The 12,390-nt window shown below is 46.4% G+C and overlaps 1 protein-coding gene across 2 annotated transcripts in view; it reads right to left on the bottom strand.

The window, feature by feature from the left end:
• ABCA4 (ATP binding cassette subfamily A member 4) overlaps nt 1–12,390 on the bottom strand; it is a 128,437-nt gene that overhangs the window by 14,642 nt on the left and 101,405 nt on the right. For both annotated transcript variants that reach the window (XM_025996528.2, XM_072754574.1), the window contains 7 exons: nt 9,952–10,067; nt 8,815–8,962; nt 5,692–5,815; nt 5,226–5,355; nt 2,889–3,009; nt 2,374–2,436; nt 1,241–1,347 (listed from right to left, as the gene is read on the bottom strand). In XM_025996528.2, the coding sequence (XP_025852313.2) occupies nt 1,241–1,347; nt 2,374–2,436; nt 2,889–3,009; nt 5,226–5,355; nt 5,692–5,815; nt 8,815–8,962; nt 9,952–10,067 (809 nt within the window). The remainder of the gene's footprint in view (nt 1–1,240; nt 1,348–2,373; nt 2,437–2,888; nt 3,010–5,225; nt 5,356–5,691; nt 5,816–8,814; nt 8,963–9,951; nt 10,068–12,390) is intronic.

Here is a 12,390-nt window from a genome sequence, read left to right as displayed (position 1 = left end):
TTATTTTCTTGGTTGTAGGCTAAGCTGGATCTGCAGATGAGACAGATTTGTCCATGGCCTGACTTCCCTGCTGCTTGTTCCTTTGCAAGCAGACCCAACAGGGATGGATGCGGAAGATCAGAGAACCAAATTCATCCTGTCTGAGCCATGTCCAGTGAACCTGCAGCCATATTGCTGAGGATGGCTCCCAGGTGAGGGAAGGAGGCCTCAGTCAGGCAGATGCTGAACAAAAGTCAGCAATGCCTAACTCTACTTATAAACTAGGGCAGAGGGTTCCTCCAGGCACTTCTAATGCCTATGAGCTCTGCTGTTCAGGGAGCAGCCTGGGAAGTGGCAAGCAGCATAGGCTCACATTCCTGACCCTGTGTCACAGAGGACCAGTCTGTTTACTCACACCTTATTACAGAGAGCAGCAGGCACTTTCCAGAATCCAAGGACACATGCCAGTTTTTCCTTTATAAAGGCTCCTTAGCCTGGCCAAGCCAAGCGTCAGCACAGAAATAGCCAAATCAGACTAAAGTCCCTGAAGGCTCTTGAACCAGTCCCCATCTAGAAACTCAAACCAGAGAAAGGATGCTTCATCACAGAGGTTCTTAACCTGGGACCCAGGGATCCTGCAGGATCATCAATGTACTTCAGGCCTCAGTAAATTCCTTTAAACTCTTTGCAAAAATGTATGGAGGGAGATAATGGGGGATGATGGTGTGTGTGTGCATGTGTATGTGTGTGTGTGTGTGTGTGTGTGTGTGTGTGTCTTTTTAAGATTTTATTTTTTTCAAGTAATCTCTACACCCAGTGTGGGGCTCAAACTTACAACCCCATGATCAAGAGTCATATGCTCTACCAAATGGGCTAGGCAGGTGCCCCAATAATGGCCTATTTTTATAGGAAGAAAGAAAAAAAAAGGAAGAAAGTACAAGTGTTCATCAGATGCTCAAAGGAGTCTATAACCCCCAAAAGACTAAGAACCACTGACTTAGTGCTTTACAGAAGTTTCCAAGAACCCATGCTTACAGGGGCATGTCTTAATAGTCATAATTCAATTCAATTTTCCAGACAGTCTACGTCTTGTGCTTTCTGGACTGTGCTCTCTTAGAGGCCTACTCTTCTGCACAGATCTTCCATGCACTCAGAGTCATCCTCAGTGCAGGGTCTCACGTTCATTCTCCTTATGCTGCGATGGGAACATGGCCCTGGGCCTGGGAGAGATACCCTGAGATGGGATGAGCAGGACACTCACCTCTTGCCTGCTATAGTGGCGTCACCTGAGGTCACTGTGGTGTCCCCAGTAAGCATCTTGAATGTAGTTGTTTTGCCAGCTCCATTCACTCCCAGAAGACCAAAGCACTGAGGGAGAAGACACAGAAATGGCCTCATCCTAGAGCCCAAGAGGCCCAAAGAGTGTCAACTGTCAGGTATGGGTAGGTGGGAAACATTTTTGACTTGTGCTGCCATTACCGAGGCCACTAGACATGTGTGGAATAGGCTAGCTGAGTTTGTCACCCCAAGATATGCTACTTTGGTGTAAGGATGACTTTGAGCTGAAGGGAATTAAGAAGTAGCAGATACAAGAAAAGATCTCTTCCCTTCCCTGTTTGGCTAAAAGTGGGGCATAAATTTATAAGGTGTCCCCTCTTGCCCTCTCTACCAGGAAGAGCAAAAGTTAACTGCTAGTAGCAACTTTAGAGTCTGGAGACAGTGCCAGAGGTATCTACATAGCAGACTTTACTAACTAGTCTTTATTTAGCATTAGTTTACCCCATATTTGCCTTTCTATAGTTTGCCACCCCTACTGACTTATGGTCCTTTTCCTTTGTCATGTCACTTCTCTAAAAATGTATCACTCCTTTGTCAAGAAGCTATATAAACCCAAGTTCTAACCATTCCTTGTGTCATTTATTTCTGATCATTCCTTTGTGCATGTGCCATGCACATGTTAATAAATGTCTGTTTGCTTTTCTCTTCTTAATCTGTCTTCCATCAGTCCAATTTACAAAGCCCTACCAAGAGAACCCAGAAGGGTAGATTTTCCTCCCTTACAATGACCACTGAGCACTTGATATGCATCTAGTCTGAACTGACATGTGCTGTATGTGTAAAACCACCCTGGATTTTGAAAACTTAAAAAAAGAATGCAAAATATTCTATCAATAATGTTTAATATAAATTACATGTTGATGTGACAACATTTCAGATATATTGGGTAAAAGATCAAGATTAACTTCACCTGTTTTCTTTCTTTTTTTTTTTTTACTTTTTTCATGGGGCTGCTAGGAAATTTAAAATGACCTATGTGGTTACATTTGATTTCTTTGAGATAGCTCTGCTTTAGCGGGGAGAAGAGGCATGCACAGGATTTTGCAGGATACCCACCTCTCCAGGGCGGACTCCGACACATAGCCTGTCCACTGCTGGGCTGGAGGTGCCTGAATAGATCTGCAGGATGCAGAGAAACTGGACTGAGAACTGAGAGAGGGTTAGAGAGGGAAGAGAGGAGAGAGCAGGAGCACAGGACAGTTGAGGTGAGAACTACCGACACGACGAGGTTACTATATACTGGTGGATGTTCACTGAGGTGTTGTGAGCCCCAGGACACTGCACGGTTGTGCAGAGATGGAGGGGAGAAGGATTAGTGAGGTTCAGTCATAAGGGCTCATACTGAGGCCCTGTGCTGGTGCCCTAGATGAACACTACAGAGAATGCACTGAAATTAGGAGTTCTTAGAAGGCAAATTACAACACAGTGATGACAATCTTAGATAAAATTAGGAAAATGAATTGCTTGCATAGGTAATATTGCTTATTCTACAAAAGGAAAATTACAATGTTGTGCCATCTCTGGACTCAACTGGCCCTGCCAACCTCAGTCATCTACACCTAGTTCCTTACCTTGGTTAGTTCATTTAGCCGTAAGATGTCAGTTTTATTTCCCCCACTAATAATTCTTTGTCTTTCTTCAGCCACATCATCATCTTCATCTATGATGGGCTCCTTAGCAGGCTCAGAAACCCTAGAGGAAGAAAAGGAGACAGGACTGTGTTGGTGCGCAGTGTCCCTGGTTTCCAGTCCTGGCCTCTCTGTGTGTGACCTTGGGCATGTCACTGAACCTCTAAACCTCCTTCAACTTCCTTCAACCATTCGGTAGGGAGGGGCATGACCTTGGGCATGTCACTGAACCTCTAAACCTCACCTCCTTCAGCCATTCGGTAGGGAGGGGATAACAGTGTCTACCTCACAGGACTGTGGAGAAGATGAACTTGGCACAGCCTCTGACACAGAGTCAGAACTCAAATCCTGGCAGCTGTTATCATTACTAAAACACTTCATCTATGGTAAGCACTCAGTAAACGTCACCTGTCTCCCACTTATCTCTTGAACTAACTCCTCTCCCAACCATTTGATCAATCCTTGGTCCCCAGCCCTTGCTAATCTTCCCTGATTCCCAGCCTCTGCAGACATTTCCAGTGCCTCAGCCTTCTCTTCCTCCTGCCCTGACAAATAGAAGCCTCCTCATCCTTAAAGACACAGCCTCTTTCTGAAACCCTTCCAGACCACCTTGGCCTATCGTCTTTCCTTCCTCTGTTGGCCTCATCTGATTCATCTCTAAATCTTGTCCTGTCTACCACTTATCCAATTGACCTATGTTTTCTCTATCTCCCCTTACCCCTACTCCTACCCAGGCTACCGCTGACTCTTGCTTGGGTGCCAACACGGCCTCCTGCCTGGTCTCTCTGCTTCTAGTCCTGGCAGATCATTTACCTGCCTGAGTAAAACACCCCAACAGCTCCCTGCTGCCCTCAGGCTTAAACTTGAAGTCCTCACCAAGGTGAGGGCACTTCAGGACTTGGCTCTGCTTACCTCTCCGGGCTCCTCTCTCACTCATCCCTCTCACTTTCCCCCTTCACAGCCATCCTGAACTCCCATTAGCATGTCCTCTACCAAAATTACCCTTTCTTCTGCCCTTCCCTTCTTCTCTTTACCTGGTTGCCTCTCAGCATGGCTGTGGGCTTCCTGTAGCCAGAGATCATCGAATGATCCTCCGGTGCTGTTTCAGGCTCAACGTGGCCAGACTTGCTCAATTGTTTGACATCAGAATTTGAAGCTAATGAGTTTTGGTAAATAAGTCTGCCTCTTCCCTCCTACCACAGGTTTCTTCAAGATGTGGCCAAAGGCACAGAGGGGGGCCTGTGAGGGCTGAGTGTCCCATGGACATCAATTCCTCACACTGTCCCCCATAACTAGCACCACTTCATGGTCACATCATTTTATTCCAAGTGTGTTGATGCCTATTATCTCGTTAAATCCTCACAACCCTGTGAGTAGGGAGGTAGATTCGTTTCTAGTAACTTGATTCCCTATGGATAAAAACCTAAAACAGGTCCTCTGAATCTTTATTTGCATATAGCCAGACTCAGCCTGAGAGGATGAAAAGATAAGGAACAAAACACTGTCCAGGAAAGCGTGTTCTAAGGACCCCGTGATTTGCAGTTCAGAGCCCTGGGCAGAGCCCTAGTGAAGGTCAGCCTGGATGGCAGAGGGACAGCCTTCTGGAAACCTGGGGGCTTGTGTCAGAATGAGGCAAAGCCTGGGTCAAGAAGCCAGGGAAGAATGGCACTGCTGGGCTGGGTCACAGTTGGCAGTCACTGCCCACCTCTGCCTCCCACCTCAGGGGGGCACAATCACCGCCCCTCACCCTTCACACCTGCCCCTGGCTTTAGCCGCCTTGGATATCACCCCCAAGGGATGATATTACTCCCTGTATCCACTCTCAAATCTCTAATTAGCAAAGGGGCCCACTTTGTCTATTTTCTTGTGAATGCATGAATTTCCCTGTACTTTGGATCTCCCTTAACCATTATCATTTGCAAGGCTATTATCCAACTTAAAATGAGTATCTGTTAATGAAGTGAGAGGGATTAAATACTAGTGACTAAAATTAAAAAAAAAACTGTATTTTAAATACTTTAAAGTTTAAATTCTTCATAATTTCTAAATTTCATAATTTGGAATTGGAATTCCAATAAGTTGGAATTCATAAATTCCAATGAGTCTATTTTACTGTCTCTCTCCTTGTATAATTCACAACAAACCAAGCTTTAAGGGTGTAAAAACCCATATGGAGTGGGGCTAGTGGGAGAAGAGATGACTACATGGATGTGAAGCCAAGTCCCTGGACAGATGCAATGAGCTCCCATTGGCATCCTTAGGGCAGTGGCCTGAACGTACCATCGGGTGAGGAAGAAGTGGTGCTGGATGAAGAGAGTCAGAAGCAAGTACACCACCCCTTCTGCTGCCATGGCAACCAGGTTCTTTCCAATCAGGTCCCACTGGAATGGATTTGTAGAGTGCTCCTCACCTGGGGACAGGAATTAAGTCCACTCAGCTGCCCCAGCTTTCCCTAAAGACCTAGTTACAACATTTGGCCCAGCTGGACCAGGCCTTATGCAAAGGAGTAAGGGACAGCTGAGAACCCCTCTTCATCCTGGTGTCTCTAATCAGAGTAGGGATGAGTAGGACACCTGCTCGTGACACCTCCTGGGGCTCCTCAGACAAAGAGGCAGAGGCAGCTGATCCCTTCTGGGCAGGACACTCTCAGACCAACCAGGTGTCCCCCGGCCCCAGCCCAGGCTGCAAACCCTCCCACACGCAGAGGATGTAGGGCCATGTTCCACAGGCCTCGAATGCCACCCACCAAACCGGGCGTAGACATCTGTCACAGCCTGGCTCAGTGCCAGGTCAATGAGGCCCCGGCCCAGGCAGAAGTGTGGGAAGATAATGAGCAGCTTCCTTAGCATGGCGTTGAATCTGAGCAGTGTCTGAAACAAAGAAAAGCAGGGCAGTCAGTAATGGGGACCGAGACCACCTGCCCCCTCCTGAGCAGGGTGGGGCCTGGGTGCCCTCACAGGGCAGGACCAGGGGAAGACTTGCAGACAGAGGGAGGCCCGGCAGCCAGGCTGGCCACAGGACACATCTGTGATGCAGATACAGAGGTTTTGGAATATACACGGGAGGTGCCACCAGCCATCCAGGCACACAGGAGGTGCCACTAGCCTGTCTGGGGAAGCTGTCACTGTGGACTCACTTGGAAACTACACAGGAGCCTTCCCAGGAGATGTAGCAGCTGCTGGGAGTGTGGCCCAGGTTCTCTCTCCTTTGGTACAGCTGTGAGCTGTCACTAGGTCCTAGGTCTTTCATCTGCTCTTAGCTCAGCTCGTGCCAAAGGGAAGGCCTATTGGCCTCTGCATCCCCCAGTTCCTATTAACCGTTGCTGCTAGGAAAGAATGCTCTCCCCACTTTTCTTCTCTGGCAGATTCCTGTCCTTCTTTAGAAAGTTAGCTGGAGGGGTCCCTGGGTGGCTTGGTCTGTTAAGCTCCTGACTCTGTTTTGGCTCAGGTCATGATCTCAGTGCTGTGAGATTGAGCCCTGCATCAGGCTCTGTGCTCAGTGTGGAGTCTGCTTGAGATTCTCTCTCCCTCTCCCACATAAATAAATAAATAGCTAGATAGTGAGATAGATAAAAATATTAATAAATAAATCTTAAAGAAAAAACTAGCACCATAACCCCTTCTCTCAAAAGTCTTTTCAAGCTCCCATGTAAAATACCTACTTTTCTCCCCTAGTATTTACAATATTGTCAGCCAGGGTTAATTATTTTTTACTTGCCTGCTGTTCCCACTAGTCAGTGGTCCCCAGACAATAGAGACTGGGCCCTAATTATTTTGATACTTTCTAACTACCTTACTCAATGATTAGCTCATAGTAGGCACCTCATTATTAGTTACATGGGCTAATAAAATCCTACTTATTCCAAGCCAGGCCCAGTTGAATTTCCTCTACCTAGCTTCTCTGAGCCCTATAGCCCAGCTCTTTGGTCCCACTGTGGTCTGCAGTGTCTTATCTGTCTCCTTCTTTTGCTGCCCTATCACACACTGTTTTATGGAACGTCAGGTACTGTGGTTCATATCGGTTCCTGGCTTGGCACACAGGTCATTTCTTGGGTGGAACAGGAGTTCTTGCAGGGTGGGATGAGCAGGTCACACGTGTTTACATCAGCACATCCATTACATGGTGTTCGATACGTCTTGACTCAGTAGGGGCAGTGGCTAGTGGGACCTGGGAGTCTCTTGAAGGATCCTGGGAATCTCTGCAGCATCTGCCTATCTGATCACGTGCATGAAAGCAACCAGCTTTTATGAGGGGGTGTGCTCGGTAAATGTTTGGCTAAATGAGTGCAGGCCTCAGGAGGGAGAGAGTATTTTGAGTTGCTTTGAGCTTACTCTTTATTCTGAAGTAACACAATCTCTCAAAACTTCGTGGGCTGTGGACCCGTGACAAACAGTTCTGAAGAGGAACTCTTTCAGTCTGCCAGGAGGCTCTGCCGTCAGCAGTCTGTGTTCTTTCTCATCCATCTCTCTTCTGGGGTCTGACTGTGACATGGTCCATTTTTGACCAGTCATGGGACAAATGGGGTTTTGTTTCTTGCTTAGTGGTTGCAGAAAGTCTGACAAGGTCTGGGAAAGAATCACTCATGAGGCCATAGGACTGGGGGTTAGTGCAGATTTGTCTTAGGTTCTCCCGGCAGGGCCCGGAGGTAAGAGTGAGGACAGGGACCACAGGACAGCAATGCTGATGTGCTGGCTGGTGCCTACCCTCTGAACTTGAAGACCTAGTGAGGGAGGAACGGGCTAGAGAGGCCAATGGGGACACAGGCACTTGGCCAGCCTGCCAAGTGCTTGAGAGTGCTCCAGGCCAGCCACAGCCAGGGCTCAGAAGCTGCCGGCTGGGAGTGGGAATGTGGAGCAGAGACAGCCCTGGAGCCATTGCCATTGTTTTGGGGGTTAGCCTGGCTAGCTCTTTCTGGGCAAGGAGGAGTGTGGACAGGACAACTATACTTGATAGCTCATAGGAGAAAAAATGAGGGGAAAATATCAGAAAGGGAGACAAAACATGAGAGACTCCTAACTCTGGGAAACGAGCTAGGGGTGGTAGAAAGGGAGGTGGGCGGGGGGTGGGGGTGACTGGGTGACAGGTACTGAGGGGGGCATTTGATGGGATGAGCACTGGGTGTTATTCTATATGTTGGCAAATAAAATAAAAAATAAATTTAAAAAAAAGAAAAAGTATTTTGAAAAACTAAAAAAAAAAAAAAGAGTCATTTAGCACCATAGATTTATAACTCTGTCCTTTGAATTAAGTTTCATGTAGAATAACAAATGTTACTTGTTACAATTTGTGTAAGAAACTGGGAGAAAGAAAATTTATGCATTTGCTTATTTGCTGCCAGAACATCCAAGAAACTGAAATGAAAGGCTGTCTCTGGGGAAGCAAAGTAGGTGATTGGGAAACAGGGGTAGGAAAAACTTTCTTTGTATGCCTTTTTGGTCCCTTTTAATTTTGAAATCACATGAATGCATTACTTACATGTGTGGATGTGTGTGTGTAGAAAAGCTAACACCCAAAGTCACCAAGGAAACCCTAAAGGAGTAAGACAATCAATCTAAAAGCTTAGGATCACAAAAGGTCATTTATAGCTTGCAGAATGAGCTCAGAAAACCATGACACCCAGAGCAAACAAATAAACTTAGAATTAAGCGAGCTTAAATAAAAAAGGAAAGATGGGAAGGAGGGAGGGAGGGAAGAGGAGGGGGGAAGGTGAAGGGAAGGAGGGAGAGAGGGAGAACAGGAGGAAGCCACATTCGCATTCACATACATACTAAGATTATCCAGCCACAGTACTTGCCTGTGGCTCTGCTTGATCATCAAATACTTTAATATTTTAGTAATCAAACAAGGAAGCCACGCAAGTCATGCTCACCCAGTTATTCTCAAATAATTCCAAGATGAAGGTGATGGCACTGCTGTTGATCCCGATGAACAGATTAGCACATGACAAGGCCACATAGGCTGTGCTGGGGACATCAAACAGGAAGGATGCTGGGTACATCATGGGAATGACTGCCCATCTGTGTGGAATGACACATGCAGTGGGACAGAGTACCAATCTTCTATTCCATTTGCTGTACCACTAGATACAATGCATTCCCCTCACACAGAGTGACATGTGGGAACTGGCGAGAGTCCCAGGAAGACCAGAAAGCTGCTCTACCCCTTGGTCTTCATTCCGCATCTTTGAAGGGAGATAATGATGCCTTCCCTGACTACCTCATGGGGGTTTTGTGAGGAGCAAGTGACATGGTGGCTGTGAATGTGCCTTTAACAAGGCGGAAGGGCAGTCTCTACACTGCAATGCTTCCCACTCTACAGCTGGATCAACAAAGCTACACTGAGATCCTAGGAGGCTCATCTTTACATTTGACTTGAGTTGGTATGTCACAGTTACACTGGCCTCTGAATTCTTTATTTCCAAGAGAGATGAATAGAGACCACTGCTCCTGGCAAGACTTCCCTGACCTCCACGGGAAGGACCAGGTGTCATTATCTCCATTATCTCCATTACAGATGAGGAAACTGAGTCCCTGATGGGGTAATTACTTGTCGAAGGGTATGTACACAGTACATCAAAGGCCTGGATATAAAGTTGCAAGCCTTGCTCTACGATTCTACAGGACTTAATCCCTGTGTCAACCTCTGGCCCTGGCCCAGGGGCAGCCTTTCAGCTGCAGTCTTCTGTGTGCAGATAACTCTTGGCCAGTACAGCTGGAGACACTGAAATGGACAGGTTGGCTATGGATGAATCAGAATCAGAACCATGTGAGGGGCAGGGGAGTGACAGACTCCCAGACCTTGGGCAGGCCCCAGTGTGAGTGGAAGAAGATTCACTTGAGCCTCAGAAATACCTGGAGTCTGAAACAGAAGCCAGCCTGATTCCTGCTCATCCTGCCAGGGGCTGGAAGCTAATCTGGCTGCCAGAAACCCTGGTTTTCTGTCAGAAGAGCATGACCCGTCCCTGGCCTCCTTTTGGTGGCATTAGCTAATGGCCCAAACAACTCACCCGTACAGCATGAGCAGTGCAATGAGGGCAGGAAGATTTTCTGGAGAAGTGTAGGCTTTCTTCTGAAACCCAATAAAGATCCCCACCACCAGTGCAGCGCTCACAGCATAATTCATCTTGAAGAGAGAAGAGAATAAGAAATTTAACCTTTGGGGACCTCTGTTTTCTGTTCTGTAGAACAAGGGTTGGGCCAGGCTCCTCCGGCACTTATAATGGTCTGGGATTCTGATGCTATTTGTCTAAACCGTTCTCCATTAGCGAACGTACATTAGGTTGTCCCTAGTCCTCCTACCCCTCCCTACTTCTACTTCCCAGTGCAGGAAACCTTCAGCCTCTATCTTTTGAGAGAATGAATTAGAATTTTCCGCCTGATCTCTCATTTTCTCTAATTGGTCACAAAGTCCTATTGATTCTACTTTCTAAGCATGTCTCCTGAATTTAGAAAAATCTAAAATATTTAGTCTTCGGCCTCATGAAGTTTAAATAGATGATAACCTTTTACCACTTTATCCCTTTCCTTCACCTTCCTACACAATTCAGTCCTAAAGCCATTAGGACAAATAGGGAGAGGTGGGCAGCCACAGTGGGGTTACAGGTGTCACAGTGGTCCCAAGCAGGATGGGAACTGAGAAGGGTGAGGAGGATATCCCACAGAAGGTAGGCTGGTGTGGGGTGTATGAAGGTTTAGGGGGCTTATAGGGGGCTGATCTGATTGGGGCTATCAGAATCAGAGAAGAATGAGGAGGACCCCCAAATGGGGGGCAGCGGGAGCAGGGAGGGGTGGGTGTCCACATGAGGGAGAGGATGGTGGCAGAGATGGGACACTTATTACATACAGGTGTACTGCTCGGGTAGGTACATGAATCAGGGGTAATAGAAGCCAGTTTCTCACTCCTGGAGAAGAGTCACAAACATGGATGGATAGACAGCCTGTAGTGTTGGATTAAAATTAGGGGTTTTAGTGAACTCATATATTGTTTGGTGTGTAGACAGAGAAATACAGATGTAAATGTGTGCCTGTCTATGTACATACACACGTGTCTCTAGTTCTCTCCCCTGAGAAGGCCTGAAACCACTGATACCTCAGTGGCAGTGACCATATCTAGCACCGAGATCTTGGTTTCTGAGGAACCTTTTCCACTGAAAGGAACCAGGGATCCTCGTGGAGATGGCTGATTCCAGGACAGCACTGGGGGAAATGCAGGATGAGCCTGGTACATCTCACTGTGCCAGAGAGCAGGCAGGTGTTCAAGTAAGATGGAGACACAAGAGGAAACAAAAGCCAGCCTGAAGGGGCTCCCACTGGCTAAGCAGGATAATTTCAGCATCAGAATAACTAAGAATGGGGGGCAGCCCAGGTGGCTCAGCAGTTTAGTGCCTGCCTTCAGCCCAGGGTGTGATCCTGGAGATCCAGGATCGAGTCCCATGTCGGGCTCTCTGCATGGAGCCTGCTTCTCCCTCTGCCTCTGTCTCTGTCTCTGTCTCTGTCTCTCTGTCTCTCATGAATAAATAAATAAAATCTTTAAAAAAAAAGAATAAGTAAGAATAGTATCAGATTGTAACTTATTAACATAGGAACCATGACTCCATGCAGGCACACACAAATAAATGAATAAATGGAGTTTGATAACATAGGATATTTACATAGCTTCAAAGTACCACTCCCCCAATTCTTATTAATTTTAAAGGGGAAAATAGTAACCTTACAGTAGAGGAGCTTGGCAGACACCATCTAAATCAAGTGACCACAGTGACCATCATCAGTAATAGAACAAACTGAAATCCGAAGATACCTGGTCAGATGCAGTGAGAAGGAGAGCATGCTCTCATGATACCACTGCCATAAACTGGATCAAATCATGAGAAAACATCAGGCAAACTCAAATTAAATGACATTTTGCAAAATAACTGGCCTGTGATTTTCAAAAGTGTTAAGGCTGTGCATGTCAAGAAAAGACTAGGAACTATTCCAGGCTGAAGGGGACTGAACAGGACAACTAAATGCAATGACTCTGAGCTAGATCCTTTCCTATAAAAGACATTATTGAGGCAATTGGTGAAATTTGAGTGGGGTCTGAGGAAAAGATGGAGGTGACACATCATGCTAGTGTCCTGGTGTTGACAGTTATGTTGTGATGGTATGGGGTGTGTCTTCATTAATAGGAGGTAGACACCAGAGGTGCTAGGGTGTGTGTGTGTGTGTGTGTGTGTACGCACGCAAAGGTCATCTTTTGGGAAGTACCCTCAAGTGGCCCAGAAAAATAGTTTTGAACTATATTTATGACAATTTTGTGATTGTTTCAAAATTTAAAAGAAAATAGATGATGTATAAAAAATAAGTACTTAAAACATTTTATCTGAGCTGAGTGAATTATATAAACAATACGTGTTTGTTCATTCACTTAACATTGACCCTCAGGCATATATGATATCTTTTTG

This window comes from Vulpes vulpes, chromosome 3, assembly GCF_048418805.1.
Source record: "Vulpes vulpes isolate BD-2025 chromosome 3, VulVul3, whole genome shotgun sequence".
In the NCBI taxonomy this organism is placed as follows: Eukaryota; Metazoa; Chordata; class Mammalia; order Carnivora; family Canidae; genus Vulpes; species Vulpes vulpes.
The sequence above is the reverse complement of the archived record's forward strand: the minus strand, read 5'-3'. Positions and strand labels throughout refer to the sequence as shown.